Source organism: Microtus ochrogaster, linkage group LG2, assembly GCF_000317375.1.
Source record: "Microtus ochrogaster isolate Prairie Vole_2 linkage group LG2, MicOch1.0, whole genome shotgun sequence".
Lineage (NCBI taxonomy): Eukaryota > Metazoa > Chordata > Mammalia > Rodentia > Cricetidae > Microtus > Microtus ochrogaster.
In genome coordinates, this window is record NC_022028.1 from 31,942,863 (window position 1) to 31,961,429 (window position 18,567).

Here is an 18,567-nt window from a genome sequence, read left to right on the forward strand (position 1 = left end):
TGTGCAGGCGCACACAAACATATACACACATGAACACATGTGCAGGCACACACAAACATGTACACACATGAGCACATGTGTAGGCACACACAAACTTATGCACACATATATAATCACAGATTATTTCTTTTTTGCAGTCATCCCCTCATAATATTATAATCATTATAAACAAAGAAAGGAAGAAAGAAAAGGGTGAGAGTGTAACCATCAAGTCTTATCTTATAGATGGGAGGTTCTCTACCACTGATTCAGTACTCCCCAAGGAAAACCTTAAGACAGTGGTGAATTAGAAACCAGAGCATATCCATTAGGTTCTATTTGCATGAATGTCCTGTCCCATAAGGTAAAAAAGTCACAGATAATGAGGAAGAAGGCTTGCAACTGTCATAGGCCACGGCAGGTGTTTTTACAGTCACTTACTTATTAATTGTCAAATAGAATATTCATGTTTTCAGTGTTCTGCAGAGTTTAAGTGGCTGAAGCCAATGAGCTCTAAATGGATGACCCAAGAATGAAAATTAGAAAAATATTTATATATTTGAGAAAATTTTGTCGTGCATTATTTAAGGAAGCCAAGGCAACCTATATATCCTGTCAGCACTGTAAGTATCCAAAGTTCTTGGTGATACAGGATGATAGCAAGGCATCATAGCAAGGATTATGGAATCCTAAAGTGATTGTCAGGAAGTTTTATTTCCAGCCCCGATTGTACTGTAGACAGGACAAAAGGAAAGCTTGGGTTCATCAGGACCCCTCTGAGCTCTTGAATTGAACCTGATATTTGTATAGATGAAGAAAACCGTAGCTCATATTATTAAATAATCTGTGTTGGTCTGTCTTTTCAAGATCCTTTGGATAATTCTGTGACTTGTGAATGTACGCTGGAGGAAACAGATTCTTCAGAGAACAGCCTACATCCCGACTTTGCAAAAGTAATAAAGTTTTTGCACAATATGTTTCTTTCATGGAAAAAAATGCCGATGCTTTCCTTTAAGATTTAGACTAAAAGGCCGATCTAGAATTTTTTTATCAGTCTTAGAGCTTTACTTGACCTGACACAACCCTTGAAAATAAGAACCTGTTCTTATAAGATTTCCTTGGTGTTGATGGATGACTTAACAGTAATAAAACTAAGGGACTGTTTCTTGGCCTCTATAGTTGTGTCTGGGGCTACATGGGAAGTTTAGATGCCAGGGACTAACACGGGTCTCTCTCAGTACCTCACAGAAACTGAAGACACAGTCAAAACAACGCGAAACATGGACAGGCTCAATCTGTTCTCCCTGGATCCAGATATAGATGTAAGTCAGGATTCTGAGCAAAGATGAACTTGACCCCTATAACTGTCAATTTTTAAAGTTATCCTTTCATAATGAGTGTTAGCTAACTAAGACTTTTAAACACTTTTTTTTAGACCCTGAAGCTTCAGAAAAGAGACTTTTTTGAACAAGAGTGTGTGATCAAACCCTTTGAAGAGAAAGCTGCAAAGAGAATCATGATCATCTGTAGAGCTCTCAACTTAAATCTTCAGGGATGTGTTACAGAAAATGAAAACGATCCCATAACCAATGTAAGCTTCTCTCTCATTCTCTCTCATATAACCAGTGAGCTCATATCATTCCATTCTAACCCAGCCTTTGCTACTCCTGCCAATCCCAGGATTTAGTGTCTAGCGAACACGGAATCTATTTGCCAGTGTGTCTCATATTGCAAAGGTAACCATGTTCTGAAGACGATTTCTTCACATACTGCCATAAAAGTTTCCTTTTAACTTAGATATTGAAGAAGCAACAAAGGGACAGTGTTCTGGAGTCCTTTGTACAAAGTCAGCGCAGTGGTTTCCTCCAGGATTGTCTGTATCTCTCTGGTGGCCGTGAAGATAGAATTAGTGATTGTGGTGTTGAGGGTAGGACTCAGGGCCTTACAAGCGCTAGGCAAGTGCTCTTCCTGTGAGCCATTATCACTAGCCTTTGGTTTTATGAGACAAGATATTACTGAGAAGCTCCAACTAGCACGGAACCCGTGATCATCCTGCCTCAAATTCTCTGGGTGCTTGGGATGCCTGGTGCACACCACCATGCCTGATTCAAGATGGCTTTTAAACTGATATCTGTGTTTTGCTTTCACTTGAAGGAAAGTCAGCTAACAAATCCACTCTAGGGTTTCACTGTGTTCCTGCTTAACATAAGACTAAATGATAAACCAAGAAAAGAAATATTAGATAAACATTAAGTAAAAGACTGGATGTTCTACGCAGTGGCGGCATTAACAAACACCTAATACACAGGACACCAAACCCACACAGAATTTCTTCTTGTACTAAGGGAACTCTCTTGAGAATCTCCATTTAGTAGGAGCATAATAGTGGACCATTTTAGACTGATTGCAAATGCATGCGAAAAGAACATTGGATGTGGAGCTGCAGAGAGGAGAAGTCATCCCCGCACTCCCACCCCTGGCACAAGCCGCAGTCAATGACCTGGGGTGTTTTCCCTCAGTCCCTTACAACGCTTCTTTTCTGGCTTCTATTCAACCTCACTTGCTGTACTCCACCCAGAAAAGTCACTTTCTTTTCATGTTCATGATACACAAGCCATATGTGCTTTCGAAGGCAGGAGTGGCAGTGTTCACTTGCTTAGTTCTACCCAGTGTTACACCTGCCTCCATGAGAGAGTTGGGACACAGTGGGTTGCAGGATTGACCGACACTTCCAGAGATTTCCTAATCTTTTGTCCTTGACACCTCTGTCCTCTTTAAACCTCCTACCTACTACAGTAGTAACAGGATAGATCCATGCTTTCTACATCCTATCTGATGAGGAGCTTCTATTCAGATGGACACCTTGGATCAAATTCCCTAGTTGCTCAACTTAGGAATTGTGCCCCGTGCTCAGGTGTCTGACCTCAGCCTCCTCTATGTAAATGGGGCGGGGGGGGGGGAGTAACAGCAAGCATTCAAATAGGTAACCTATGGAAAGTTCTGGGTTCTTGGTGCAGTGTAAGATTCATTCAGCTCAAAAAGGTGATTATAAATGGATACATAGATCTGAAAATCTAGTTTAGACACTGACCTGGGAGGAGTCATCTGACAATTTCTGCATGCATAGAGAAGGGGACTAGTAAAGTCAACAGCAGAAAGCTAAGAAGGAATTGCTGTTAGAAGAGAGATAAACCAGAGAAATGTGGGGTAAAATGCAGAGAGGGAACAAGCCCACTGTGTGTGATGGTCCTGAGACTGTGAAACAGGAGTTAGAGAAGGAACAATAGGCTTGACATCAGAGAGCTGACCTTCCCCTGTGGAAAAAGATATTAGAAGGGATCAAACCATGCTTTTGTGTTGAACATAAAGCAAACCATAGTGCCCAAAATCTTTGTCCTTGTAACCATTTGGAAATTTAAGAAAACTTGATCCAAATTGTAAAGCCACTTAGTCAGCACACTATATAAAAATAAATGGGCTTTATCATTTCATACATTGATCTACACTAAAAATATGAATATTTTAAATCTATGTTTTTCATCCAACCCATTCTTAAGTGCAATTTAAAAATCCATTTTGGAAACCAAAAGTCAAAGAAAATGGGCTTATTTTTGGATTGAGGGGGATGGGGCTGTGATGCTATCTGTCATTGTTCTCTGCCCCTTCCCCATTGATCACCAGCATTGATTCGAATGATCTGGCTGGCTAGGCAGATATCTCTAGTGTCTCCCACCACTCAATGCGTGTCTTTCCTGAAAGCTGCATACTTGGTTAAAGGGCACAGCCTTTCATGACAGAAGGACAGCAGGACACGTTAGTAGCTGTGTTCCTCTGTAAACCTGCAAACAAGCTTCAGGAGACAATGGGCTTTTCTTTCCAGTGCCAAAGGCATGTGACACCTTCCGTGTGGATCATGTTCAGAAGCCTCATGGCTCTATTTGTTCAAGTCTCAACAGAGTATCCTATTAGAAACATTTTGATTTGTATTTGATTTTATTCCATTTCAGCTCGTGTGTGTTAGTTTTGCATGTGTGTGTGTGTGAATGTGTGTCTTGAGCCATCCGCAAGAGCAGCCAGTGCTCTGAACAATGAGTCATCCCTCCAGCCCCTGAGAGTGGCTTTTGCATGCCCTTTCCTGTCTCTCAGGCCAAGGGGTTAGTTAAGTTGGTTTTGAGCTTCTGAATTGGTTTTAAGTAATCTTACAATAGATACAAGTCTTTAAAAAATAAACTAGGGAATTACTTTTAAAAAATAATTGCATTGCACTTGTTAGTAATCAGATCAAAATCAATCAGCAGCCTTACTTTGGTGGTAGTTTATCTTTGAGTGAGACTGTTTGGGAAAAGCTCATGTCTATCCAGTGGCACGCTCCCACTAATGGTACTCTTGCACCTCGCCATTCTTAACTTTGATGAGCATGTTTTGGAGAGCCGTTCTCCACGTTCTGGGAGAGCTAACCGCTGCATTTCATACGCGAGTGTCTATAGACTCAATGAAAGACTTCTTTTATGGCGAAGAAGCAGACTTTGACAGTGTGTAATTTTTCAGTCAAATAGAACACCAAATCCTAGCTGATGGTTTCACAGTATATTTCTGTGAAACTCCAGCAAACTGAACTAACACAGCAGTTTCATAGTAGCTACATTTAAATTTTCCTCTCCTTGAATTTTCAGAAGGAATTCATTAGCCTAAACCTCTGTAGCCTACAAATTAATGTGTCAGGCTCTGAAAATGTTTTGTTAAACACATCCATCCTGTAAAGCCAGCCATTCAAAAAGTAAGGTTTGGCATTTTCGTTGTGAATGCAAATTGGAAAAATAAACAAATCTCATTGGAACGGTATAATTTCTGATGTGTTATTAATGGAGGTAATTTATTTCCATTCAACAAATGGGAATGAAGGTCAAAATGCAGCAACTCAGGAAAACACAGTGATTTCGATTTCTTGAACTTCAAAGTGTTTTGTGTACCTACACTAATCTCTATTTTTGCATTTTCAACTTCTTAGCACACTACAACTACCATGAAGAGTTTTTCTAAACTAAATTAAATTACTAAAATGAAAATTCTATTCAATAATTACATTTAAGTAAGTAAAAGTTTGTGTGTGTGCATGTGTGTGTGTGGTATTGTGTACATGTTTGTGTGAGGATGCACGCTCACATAAATTCATGCACATGTGTGGAGTGTAGTCCTCAATGCTGGGTGGGGAATAAGGATCATTCTCCCTCATCAACTTAGACCATGAAACTCAATATGGACAAGTTCAACAGAACAGCCACATATAAAAAATAAAAATAGAAATAAGGATTTGAACTCGGGTTCTCACAATCGCACAGCAAGCTTTTTACTGTCTAAGCTGCCTCTGCAGCCTCAAAAGAGACAGTGTTGAACTTTATTTTAACTAGGAACCATCTCTAATAGTGAGAAAGTTCACTATCATTAAATGGCTGAACAGTACCTCTGTTACAAGCTAGTCGTGTGATAGACCTCAAAGGCCGGAGGATATTTAACAAGACTCACTGAATGAGCCTGCAACACTGTGCGTTAGTTGGGATGAGGGGCTTTGTACAGCCTACTTTTTCAGAGAATATTGGCAGACAGAAGTAAAATTCTATTTGTTGACAATCTTTTAGAACCCCTACTTAACTGCATAGCTACAAAATCACATACGCATATCTACTATATTTATTATCATTTAAATATTTAAGTATATTTAATTATATTCATTTATCTAGTATATTTAATTATCCATTCATGTATCTATGTAAATTTTGTACAAAATTATATATACATATTTTACATAATTTAACACATTTCCTTTTTTTCATTCCAGGGCTGTGCACATACTAAATCAGCACTGCCACCACTGGCCTGAGCCCCCATCCCTTAATTTTTGCTGCTCTTAACACTTTTCTGGTTAAACATCCTTTATATCTTGAATATTTGTTTCTATGATATTTTGGCAGCATTTAATATTTTTATTCATTCTTTTGGCTTTTCTGAGTTGTGGTATGAGGTTAATGGTATAACATTTACCTGGTACATGTGAAGCCATATGTAAAAGGGAAGAAAGGGAGGGGAGAAGGGAGGACGGAGAAAGAAAAAAAGGAATGAAGGGAAGAAACAATATCTCTCCATTTCCCACTCTCTAATTTTATTTTGAATATTCTGTGTTATTCTGTGTTAATTTTATTTGGCTTACAAAGTAACAGATTGCTGCTGTTTTCATACATACTTTATTTGGTTCATCCTCCCAGTCACCCCCATCAGCATCCCACCCATTCATCATTGTGTCCTTTCACCCCCAACATTTCCCCTTCCGCTTGTTCCATTGTCTTCCCCACCTTTCTCATTCAGAGTCTCTCTTTTCCAGACTCAGCAGCCCCTGTCTGGTTCCCAGGCTTTTACCCAGTCTCTTTTATAACTGCTTTGGCCTCTCTCTGTTCTCTGCCCGTTGCTATTCCACAGAAACCTACACTGACTCTCTTCTCTCTTGCATTATTTATCTTTTCTACTGCTGTAACGAAACTGCTGTGAGAAAACATGTAAAGAAAGTGTTTAATTGGGCTTATAGCTTCAAAGGGTTAGAGTCTATGATGGTGGAGAGAGACATGCAGGAACAAAGAGAGCTTTCATCTTGATCCTCAACCAGGAGTCAGACTACAGTGGGAATAGCTCCAGTCTTTTGAAAACTCAAACCCTGCCCCCAGTGGTAGAACTCCTCCAATAACTCCACACCTTCTAATCCTTCCCAAGCAGTTCTACAAACAGAGCAACAAGTATTCAAACATATGAGTCTATGGGAGCCATTCCATTCAAAACAACACATCTGTGCATCACGGCTTACATAGGAGTTCCATTCAAAAAGCTTCCAGATCCAGACTTCCAGCCCAGTTCTCCTGACTGACCCAGAAACCCAAAGCTCATATACCCATGGCCATTGAGATGTCTTGCAGAGGAGTTTCTGTGTTTCATGAAGAATTTGTCTTTGTGTCTTTATCCCCTGTGTCAGTGACCATTATTATGAGCTTAGGTTCCTATGCTTGCAGACCTGGAAATACTCTTTGTGCAGTACTATGTTTTGCTTTGGCCATAATGTTTCTCTTAAGGACCTGGGCAACTCCTGAATAATTTTACCTTCACTCTGATTCGAGTCTAGTATGTTTTTTGGGTCCTTTCCTTTCATTATGTCTTTGCCATTTGTCTTGTCCAGGAGCCCCATGAACAAACTCTACTTAAGTCCTTCTTTAAAGCTAATGCAAGCAACTTGCCCGTTTCTCAGATTCCATCACTTTCCCCTGTCTGCCTTATTTTTCCCTTCAGTTTCCTTCACAACATCTGGGGGGCAAAGTAGGTGGATAACTCCGTGGAAGCTTAGACTTGGGTGAGCATCCCTGCGCCCCGGGCAGGAAAAGGAGAAAGCCACCCAAAGGCACAGAAGTGACTTGCTACTAGGTCTGTCAGGATATGGGTCTAGGATAGCATGGAGAAGGTAGTTAGCAAAGTCGATTGGCATGGTTGGGAACCAACAAAGAACCTGAATGAATAAGCAAAATAATAGTGCTGATGGAGCCCATACTTTTCTCTGGGTGACCAGGAAACAGAAGCATAGTCCCTGTTCACAGAGGATCATATTGGAATATATATCTACAAATATTATTGAATAGAAAATGGTAACCTTAGGGTCAAGAAAACTGGCAGATGGCAAGGTGACCAGAAGTTAAAGTTAGTTGTCAGAGTTATTGAAAGAGTTGACCCTGGTGCTAGAAGTGTGAGCTTCAAAATTAGTACAAAATAAAGAGAATAAGTGATATCTTTTTTAAAACCTCCTCTTAAGTACTGACTTATTTTTGGAGGAGTTCCCATCTTCTCTGACAACAGGGCTTTTCACAAGCGGGTCCTCATTTGTGCCATGCTATCATGTTCTGAATGTATTAAAAATGCAGAAAATAGTAGAAAGCACAAAGTCAGTGTGAAATAAACTTTATTATTGTTATTTCAAGCTGTGATTTTTAAAAAAAATTGAAATGTGCCAGTTCTGGTGGCACACGCTGGTAGGATTTGTTGAAGGAGTTGGAGGCAGGAGGATCACCAATTCAAGGCCAGCCTGGGCCACTCATTTACCTGCATGACGGTGGAGCATGCCTTTAATCCAAGCAGGTGGATCTCTTGAGTTTGAAACCAACCTGGTCTACAGAGCAAGTTCTAGGATAGCCAGGGCTACACAGAGAAACCCTGTCTCAAAAAAATATATAAAAGAGAGAAGAAAGGAAGGAGGGAAGGACGGAGGGAGGGAGGGAGGGAGGGAGGGAAGAAGGGAGGGAGGGAAGAAGGGAGGGAGGGAGGGAGGGAAGAAGGGAGGGAAGTCTGAAAAGCAGTTGGGCTAAAAACTTTTAGGATCCCATCTGTTCTCCAAGGATCTGGGGAGACTGGGGTAAAGGGTATTTTCTTAGAGTATAGGAAAGCAAACAGAAGGCTGTTCAAGCCTAATGTGCTTGAAGATTAGGTGCGAATCTAAGGTCAAGAAACAAATGAGAGGCAGCCCTCGGCTTGGCGGCCTCTGTTGCAGGGAGGGATTCCAGATACTTCTCACTGGGTCAGAGACCTTGCTTTCTGCCTATCTTGTGTCCGACCTGTTGTGAGATGCAGGTGGTGGGCGGGCATTGTTTTATGTCAGAAGCACTTGGCTTTTGTTTTCCCCACAGATTGAGCCTTTCTTTGTGAGTGTGGCACTTTATGACCTCAGAGAAAGCAGGAAGATCTCTGCCGATTTCCACGTAGATCTGAATCACCCTGCTGTCCGGCAGATGCTCTCGGGGGCCCCACCAGCCTTGGAAAATGGCAACATTGACACTGGCACGCCAAGACAATCAGAAGAACCTCACATAAAGGGCCTTCCGGAGGAATGGTTAAAATTCCCAAAGCAGGTTGCACTTTGTTTACTTGTGATGGGACAGAAAAGCCTTGTCCCTTAGATTGTTCCTTAACAATAGGTCATATGGGCAATCCCCCTACCTTGCCCCCTCCAAAAAAAATTCTTAAATCTGTCTTTTCTTTTTAATGACATTTTGTGAATGTCTTCAGGGTCATTTTATGGTAGTTACTTACTGCTTTCTTTGGGCACAGGCTATATTCTCTGTGAGTGATCCACACTCTGAAATTGTTTTGGTGGCCAAAGTCGAAAAAGTCTTAATGGGGAATATTGGGAGTGGTGCTGAACCTTATATTAAGAATCCAGACTCCAACAAGGTAAAGATTATATTCTTAAAAATAATTTCAGTCCCTTTAAAGAAATAAAGTCATGCTGCCTTCCTGAATTATAAAAGTTGATAAATGTATAATTTTTAATATTCACTTACCAGTGTAATTAATACCTACCAAAAACATTTTAAATTATACATTTTTGGTTTATGTCCTTCTGAGTCAACAATCTATGATGTCTATGAATCTGTTATGTGGTTCTAAGTCTTCCTAATGCTATAACTCCTTAATATAGTTCCCCATGTTGTGATGACCCCCAACCATAAAATCATTTTCATTGCTCCTCCATAACTCTACTTTTGCTACTGTTATAAATCAGAATGTAAATATCTGTGTTTCCCATGGTCTTAGGTGACCACTGTGAAAGGGTCATTCAAGCCCCCAAGGAGTTGTGCCCCTCAAGTTGAACCATTGTATTAGTAGAAGTAAACTATAATTTTTATATTGCTTTAGTCCCAAAGATCAAAGGATTTATACAGTAACAAAGTTAAAACAGAATCGAGTGAAGTCAGTTTGCAAAAATATCAGCAAGTTGACAATGGACTCAATAGCAAAGACAAACATTATATATTAAATATAATAACAGTGAAGTACAGGAAGATAGACATAAGGAGCAATGTGGCCTGAATGGTAAGACCAGTGATAAACTTTCTTACCATTCAGTCCCACTTTGCTTAGAACGTGTGAAGCCCTGGGTTTGCTCCAGCTCTGAAAATGTAAGTGTTTCTTCCGCTTCCCTGCAGCTAACCCCGTACTATAGCAATAGATCTGAGAAATGTGTGACAGAGAATGCAGGGTCCACACAGTCCTTCACAGAAAGTCTCTTGTTGAATGAATAAAAAAGCTGTGATCTGGTACCAATTGTAAATATAAACTTGATAACTTTTCATTCAAGATTTTAACTTCTCTTAGCTAGAAAGAAGGGATGGAATAAGGCAGGAAGAGAAGCAAGGTGAGTGGATAATAATTGATATTTCAAGATTAGGGGATTTTCTATACTTAAAATTTACAAATTAACAAAGAAAGCCTAGAGTTCTACAATAACTTGAACACAGAGGGTATCATATGTAATCTGTGTGCCAGTAAGAAGAAACTGTATAGAATTTCAATAGATAATAAAGTGGAAAAATAAGCATTGTTATTTCACATGTACAGTTTGTAATTGACTGTCCCTAAATAATACTTTATTTATTTTTTTCCTCAGTTTGCACAAAAAGTACTAAAATCCAATAGGCAGTTCTGTAGCAAATTGGGGAAATATCGGATGCCGTTTGCTTGGGCTGTGAGGTAAGGTTCTACTTTGCAACTAACAGAGTAGAGATGCCCTAACAATCTGCATCAGAAGCTATGGCTTTGAATGTTTAATGTTGCCTATTGTGCATCAAGAAATGTTAATATGTTGTCATCTTCAGACATACACTTCACAATTTAGCTCAACAAGACAGGTTATACAGAAGGCCCCAGACCTGCAAATAGTGGGGGCATGGCCAAATGTACTGGGGGCTCTTAGTAAGTATCAAATCAAAATCATAGCTTGTTCATGCATATCTGGTTTAATGAACACAGTGTTTGGTCAGTCCCAAGAGCCTAATGGACATACAATAAGCAGAGATAGATCATTCTTTCCGGTATACCTTCATGCATTCATTTGGGCATAGAATTCTGCTCTGAACATGAAGGACCCAATGAAGCCATCAGTTGCTCACTTATGCTGTCTTTGATTTGCGTCTAGATTAGCACAGACAATTATATCCCCAGTTGACTCTGTTGGAAAATTTGGTGTTTGGGCACAAGTAGCTGACCCTCCATTGAAAAAAAAATGGAACCTCTGTTGAGAATAGAACTTGCTTTTCAGATCTACTGACCCATCAACTCCAAGTGTCCCTCTCAAACTCATTACACCTACATTGATGTAAAAATTCTTTAAATGGGAGAAACCCTGGCATATACTCATAAGGAAAACAATTCAAGATCAGCAATGAACCAGCTGAATAAAAAGAGATTAATTACAAGCCTGGAATAAAACACTCCCTTAATGAATGTTGACAGCGTTATCCCAAAGGCAGTCCCTTCAACTCAAGATACAAAGGCCAGATGGAAGGCTTGACCTGTTGGGTATTCTTCAGTTCACACAGCTTCCACTGAGGGACACCTTCAGAGAAAACCCACCAGTATGTGTCAGAATGCTACAGCCATCAAATTGGGGGCTGGCAGGTAGAAGGATAGAAGGACGCCAGCACCAGTAAGGCAAGACAAATCCCTGCTGGCTGCAAGGACTGACTTGCATTCAGACAACCTTGCAGCAAGGGCAAGAGAGCCAGGTTGCCGAGCCTGGTAAGCACACCAAAGCTGACAGGCTCAGGTCACCCGTTAATGGATCACTGAGCAAGATCGCTCTCTGGGTCCAGAGTGTCATCTGTAGAATGAGCAGAAAATACCTGTCTCATGAGCAGTATGTTCTGTTAAAAATCAGATGTACAAGGATTTGGTATAAAAGACATCATGGATATTATTTTATCTCTCCCTTCCAATCGTTTCTTACCAAGATAACTAATGGTAGACATGAAAAACATGGTATATATTGTCGTTATTATTAATTATTATTATTATTGAAATTCATTGTGGAGCCCATATTCATGTTCCACAACTCCCACGTTTCTTGTAAATTTGGGTCAATGGAGAGTAGTAAGGTGAACAGAAGTATATAATGTGTCGATTATTGGCAGAATGACCCTTAGAAATAACACCCTGACTCTAAAATTGTCAACCATCTGTGAGGGAGACAGATGAAGCTTTTGTGGAGTCTGAACATGTTATCAGTTCTTAGAAGAATTATTGCTAGGAAAAGAAAGTTAGCGAAGCCACAAGCCCTTGCTGTATTAGGGCCCAGAGAGCCATTCAGCTGTTGGTTAGTGAGCTGTTACCCCACCAAAATGACTTCAACTTATGTGAGCTTCTCTGGCAAATGAGAGAAAAAAATGGCAGAACATGCAGAAATTATATGTTGGGTCATTTGAAGTATCTAACTTCAGAAAGCACACAAATCACCCAAAGAAGCAGTCTCTATCCAACCTTCCAGTGAAGACACTACTTAAGCTAAGAGAAGGTGGGACCCTCTGAAGGCCTGGTATAGACCAGATCCAGAACACAGGAAATACACTGCTGGTACTCCTAATTCGCCATTGGCATTGCCTTCATGCTTTATTTTCCATCTCGTGGTTTGTTTCACAGTATAGCTGTGAGTGTACCCTAAAACATTTGAAAGCAACTGTAGTCAAAACAGTAGCATTAACAGTTGCTTGGAACCAGATTTTTACCCAGCTGCTGCAGTACACACAGATCTCTTCCCTGTGAGCGTCTAATTTGAAATTTTTCTGGTATGTTCTCAGATTCGGTACCAGCTGTACTGCCACTTTTTAGCAAAAAGATTATCTTTTGAATAGATGCAGATCACAGACACACACAGCTATGTAGGATAATTTATAATTAACAATTCTAACAGATGTTGAATTTAGAAATATGTCCTCTTGCAATTAAGCTTTTCCCATGCATATCACCTCCAGGATCATAGGAACCCAAGTCCTTGCTGGGATTAGCTCACAGATTCTTGGACTCTGTCTCATTTTACCTTATAAATGACTACCAGACAGCACTCAACTTCCTTCAGAATTGATCAGGGCCAAAATACAGCTTCACTCTCATATCTGTACATCTGAAGATGCACAATGCAGCATGATCTAAGATTCTCACACACTGACAACATCCCAATGGGTGGTGGTTCACCTTCATGTGCATCTTGCCATGACGAAGCTCCTTGTATACCTTGTATACCTCACCAAGTCCATCTCTCTTTTTGTCGTTCTATGACTATTAGGTAATGTATTTTTATACAACTGAAACTGTCAATCAACCAACTTAACATTTTTTTCTGCTTTATGAATAGTAGGCAGGTGCTCTGCCTCTGAAGTACATCTTCAGTCCTTGCAGAGATTTTTTTTCTAGTTTGAGATGGGGCTGTTTGTATAGCTCATAGTGGCTTTGAGTACCCGATCCTCCTGTTGTCTTTAGTACCCCAGCGCTGAGATCACAGTTATGGGCCCATGCTGGGCCCTAACAGCCACTTTGTCTTTCATCTGCTGTCTCCCCACACGCAGAGAAATGTCTAACACCCACAAGGATATTCTATACTTCTGACTGTAGCACTTGAGAGAGCTAAGTAGAAGGATCAAAACCAAAGCGCTCAGGCTGCAGTAAACTTCATGAATGGCTATTCCACTAAGAGATTTCCACAAGACAGCTGTGGGTATGAGCAAAGTGGAGTATACAGCTCACGTACATTATTTATACAAAAGCCATTTTTAAGTTAAATGTCTTGAAATTCTTACCACGTTTTTATGTTTTATGTATGTATTTGGGGTGGGGGCAGGAGAGGGCATGCGCAGCTTGCCACAGCTCTCATGTGGAGTTCAGAGGACAATCCGCAGACAAAGGCTCTCTCCTTCTACTGTGCTGGCCTTAGAAGGAGAACTTGGCCAGCAGGCTTGGCTGCAAGTGCCTTTTGCCTGTTGAGCTCTCTCTCTCTAGTCTTCAAGTTAGATATTTTTATTATGTTTTCCTGATGTTATTTCATTAAAGTTTTATCAAGGAGAGATTATCCCCCCTCCCCGTTACTGCTCAACAAGAATTGCAACAGAGCTTTGAGGAGGTAATTTCACAGAGTCTAAAAATATCATTTCAATACATTTCTAGCCCATGTTCCTTTTTTTTCATGTTCCTCTACACTAAAATATGGTTGATATCATTTTCAAAGCCATTTCAGCTACTTTATTAAAATATTTGATTCATTTAAATGATAAAATATTCTAGTTAGGGCTCTTCAACTAGGAGAAATAAAAATCCAACATTTCTCTGCTGTTGAAGAAAAAGCAATTATATGTGGGCTGAATTTTTTTTGGATGCATAATAGGTGTGGGGTGGGGCTGTCACCAGCAGAGAGCATGCAAAGTGAATATTGCCTGACCTCACTTCACAACTTAGACCAAAGCAATTATGTGCTTTAAGTAAGGTGTTATAGCTACCATGAAGCGGGATCAAGGAAGGGAGCAACATAATGTTAGCCTTATCTAATGCCAAACTCTGACTCATATTTCCTGCATTTTATCATTATTTGTGTCCTAAAAGTCAGAACATGGGCTCATTTACAAAGACATTTTAAGAATCTCACTATTGTGCCACAGTCATAATTACAACCTGATCCTTGTTGCACACTCGTCAATCCTAATGACGCCCCCCAAGGTGCCACGGCCCCTCCTAGACCAGGTTAGGTCACCTTGAGGAAACAGTTAGAAAGGGGATCTTAAAGATAGCTCAGTGAGTGAAGTGCTTGCCTTGGAAAATGAGGACCTGAGTTTGAGCCATCGAATCTAGGTAAGAAACCGAACATGATGGTGTGTGGCTGTCGTGGTACCACAGAGGATGCAGACACGGGAGGATGCCTGGAGCCTACAGACCAATCAGCTAGCCTCTTCAGGGAGTTTCAGGCCAGTGAGAGATCTTACTTACAAAACAAGATAGATGGAGCCTTGCATGCACACAAACACACACACGTATACACACACACACACACACACACATTAATGTATTTCTTTTCAACTCCCCTAATATCCCAAGATTTTGATATCGTGTTAAATATCAAAACATAAGAACATAAAAAACAGTTGTAACAGAAACTATTCCCACTTTGGATAAATAGTTGAAAATGAGAAATATGATTTAAAAAATGTGGTGTTTATAAATGAAAACTCTAACAATTGGTTTCTTTTTATTTTGTTAAGTCCCTTGAGTTCTTTCAATTATGAATTAAAATGATCATTAATTTTCCTCCTTAAAAACGCAATTTCTTAAGCAGTAACCAACTATAAACCTGAGTAAACATTATTTTCCTCCAGATCTGTATTTAAGGACAACCAGGGAAATGTGGACAGAGACTCAAGATTCTCACCATTGTATAGACAAGAAAGTAGCAAGATTTCAGCTGAGGACCTGCTTAAACTGGTATCAGACTACAGAAGGTAGGATATTCTCAGTGCCACTTTAAGCAACCAACACTGATTTCTCCTCTTTCCTTAACACCTGATACTGAGTCTCGATTGTCCAGATACCTCCAGAAAGAGATGGTTGTCTGGTGATTTCCCTTTTGTCCAAATCGTGGTGCTTTAAGGATCAGTTTTCCAGGATTGTGCAGAAGATTTGTGATATGCTGGGCTATGTCATTCACCTATAGCTTTGTGACAACCTACCCCCAAAATTCAGTATCTAGAAATAGCATCATTTGTGGCACTCCTGATTCTGTGGTTTCAGTTAGTCTCTTCCATTCATGATATTGGCTGGAAGAGGTCAGCTGGGACTGGACAACCCACTTCTTTCCCACCAGAGCTTCTTTCTTGACATATGTAGATGTCCTTATTATAGTATTTATCTTACACTATTAGCCTCTAATGCACAGAGTGTTCTTGTACTCCTTAGCCTCGAATAATGGTTCTATTTCTCCTACCTGAGAATCAACATCCCCTTATCAACTAATTTTGTATATGCCTCAAAAAATATTTATTGTATATTTAAAGTATAGCCAATACCTTCCACAGCATCAGTAAATTATTTGCATCTATTGAAATAGAATGGACATTTTATCTATCTATCTATCTATCTATCTATCTATCTATCTTCATCATCATCATCATCATTAAGGAAGTCTTTAGACTATATAATTAGAATGATAAGTAAATTGTTAGGCAAGAACCTATACTAATCTTAGTTCTTTTAGTCCAGGAAGAGTACTGGTAACATAAGAGACCTTTCTGCATTTCTCTCATGAAACATAGTGGTCAAAACCTGCACCCAGATCTTCACAAGGCTCCTCAAGCCACCAAGAGAAAATGAAAAGATCTTTTCCTTTTGTCTTTTTGGCAGTCACTTAAGATTTGAATAGCTGTAATGTTGAACAGCATGGAACCTGCAAAGATTTGGGGATAAACTGATACAACAAAGACCAAAATAAACCCTGACACACCTTATGCTGTCAGGGAATAGAAAGAAATTATTAATGGCACGTGAGGGGCACCTAGAATACATAGTGCATTACTGACATTAAATTAAATCTGGTTCCTCCTGGTGACCAATTTCCGTGGTATAAATTTGCCATTACTAACTTCAGCCCATCAATGCAGTTCACTAACATGGAGTTGGGAAGAGAGTTAAAAGTTTGAGACTCAAATAATCTTATGTTCAAGGCAAGCTTGGTCTACAGAGTGATTTCCAGGACAGCCAGACTGTTACGTAAAGAAATTCTGTCTCAAAAAACCATAATAATAGTCATCATCAACATACAGTGTGGCATGAGTTATTTTTTTCAACTGCTGAGGCCAAATACTTGACAAAAGCTACGTAGGAGAAGAGGGATCACTTTGTCTTGTGCTCTCAGGGGGTGTAGCTCTCCGTGGCAGAGAAGACATAGTGGCAGGTGACATTGCTTCTGCGGTCAGGAAACAGAGAGTGAACAGGGACTGGAACTTGGTTGTAAAACTCTAATGCCTGCCCCCAGTCACTGACTTTCTCCAGCAAGACTCCACCTCCTGAAGGTTCTTCAACCTTCAAAGACTGTGCTAGCTGGAAGCAGGGAAGGAAACAGACCTCCAGAGTCAAAGAGCGAGTTTGTGTGAAAAAAGGAGAAGAGCCTACATACCTGTAGAGGTGGTCAGTTCTTTGCTATGGAATCTAAGGATGAGTGCAAACTCTTAGCAACTGCAGCAAAAACTAACTTTGTTCTTAAAAATTCTTAAAACGCACGTTGATAGTGAAATGCTTAAGCAAGTTCAAATAAGTCTTATTGACAAGACCATAATAATAATTTACTGTTATATTCATCTGGTCTGTGTATAAGTGAAGTCAGAGAAAATAGTTTAAGGTATTAGCAGAATATCTGTAACTTGATTCCTCCCTGATTTTTGTTTTAATTTGCACTAGCATATATTTTACAGGAATTAAACTATCCAAAAAAATCAATATGCCGTTACTCTTTACCCTTCTCAAAGCTCAGAATTACAGTGTAAGATGGGGTTTTCTTTGGAAATGAAAATAATACTCTGTGTGTGTGTGTGTGTGTGTGTGTATGTGTGTGTGTGTGTGTGTGTGTGTGTGTGTGATGTTCTTTCACAGAGCTGACCGGACAAGCAAAATGCAGACCATCCCTGGAAGCCTGGATATTGTTGTGGACAACATCCCCTTGGAGCAGCCAAGTATGATGCCAATGTCATTGATATCATTTAGATACTTCTGAGCATCTTGTGGGAGGTTATTTGGTTGTTTGGTTAGCTTGTTGGTTCACTACTTAAACACAAAATTTGGGTTTCTTGGGGATTTTTGTCTTCCAAAATGGAAAGGAATTCATTATACTATAGGAATATGGGACTTATTTGTCCATTGAGACAGATAATGGATTCATAACTGAAACTATACCCTGGATAGCTTATCTTTTCTACAAATATGGATTTAATACCCAGCAAGATATTAAATTATTCACATAATCCCTAAAACCTTGGAGTGTTATGAGGAAAGTCAGGCTCAAGTAAATGAATAGCCAATAGTGAGAGAATTCATATTCTGTTTTGTTTCCCTGACTCTAGTGTAGACTGGTTCTGCCATCCCGCACTGACAACAAATTATTTGAGGATGGGGCATAGCCACCTATGTGACTGAAATGTTGTTACAAAGAATGTTTACCGTATTTGGAACATGGTCAAACTCCTGCTTCTACTGACCTAAGAATGAGGGTTTCCAGATACAGAATCAAGGTTTCCTATAATAAATGATGACCGGGAGGAGACGATGCCCATCTCTCCTGATAAGTTTCCACAAATCATTTTAATATAAACTATAATGAAAATTCTAACTTAAGTTCCAGTCCCAAATCATTTTCACATTGATTGACAGGAAACAGCAAAGGACAAACTAAGCCATTTCCTCGATGTGATTTCGGGAACAAGGCTTTATTGCCTACAGAAAAGACAACATAATAGAAAGCTAAATGCTCTCTTGGAAAGAATGGTAGAGTAATAGAGAAATTTGAGACTATAACAAAAATATTATAATTGACTCATAATTAAAAAATAGAATTGTCATCTGATTTCCAAGTATGTATAGCCAATCTCTTTGTTTTATCTGAGTCCAGAAAGGTTATTTGTAGAAAAAAAGCAGCAGGCCTCTTTCTGTTTCAACATGACATCTCCCTCCTTCAAACAGTGGAATGACAGAAGTTTTGACTTACAC

The 18,567-nt window shown here is 39.7% G+C and overlaps 1 protein-coding gene across 13 annotated transcripts in view; it reads left to right on the forward strand.

Moving 5' to 3' along the window:
- Positions 1 to 18,567, forward strand: part of Dock10 (dedicator of cytokinesis 10) — a 250,045-nt gene that overhangs the window by 158,596 nt on the left and 72,882 nt on the right. For all 13 annotated transcript variants that reach the window (XM_026785421.1, XM_026785422.1, XM_026785423.1 and 10 more), the window contains exons 9-16: positions 847 to 932; positions 1,218 to 1,301; positions 1,415 to 1,570; positions 8,688 to 8,909; positions 9,109 to 9,231; positions 10,448 to 10,530; positions 15,192 to 15,314; positions 17,458 to 17,537. In XM_026785421.1, coding sequence (XP_026641222.1) covers positions 847 to 932; positions 1,218 to 1,301; positions 1,415 to 1,570; positions 8,688 to 8,909; positions 9,109 to 9,231; positions 10,448 to 10,530; positions 15,192 to 15,314; positions 17,458 to 17,537 — 957 coding nt within the window. The remainder of the gene's footprint in view (positions 1 to 846; positions 933 to 1,217; positions 1,302 to 1,414; positions 1,571 to 8,687; positions 8,910 to 9,108; positions 9,232 to 10,447; positions 10,531 to 15,191; positions 15,315 to 17,457; positions 17,538 to 18,567) is intronic.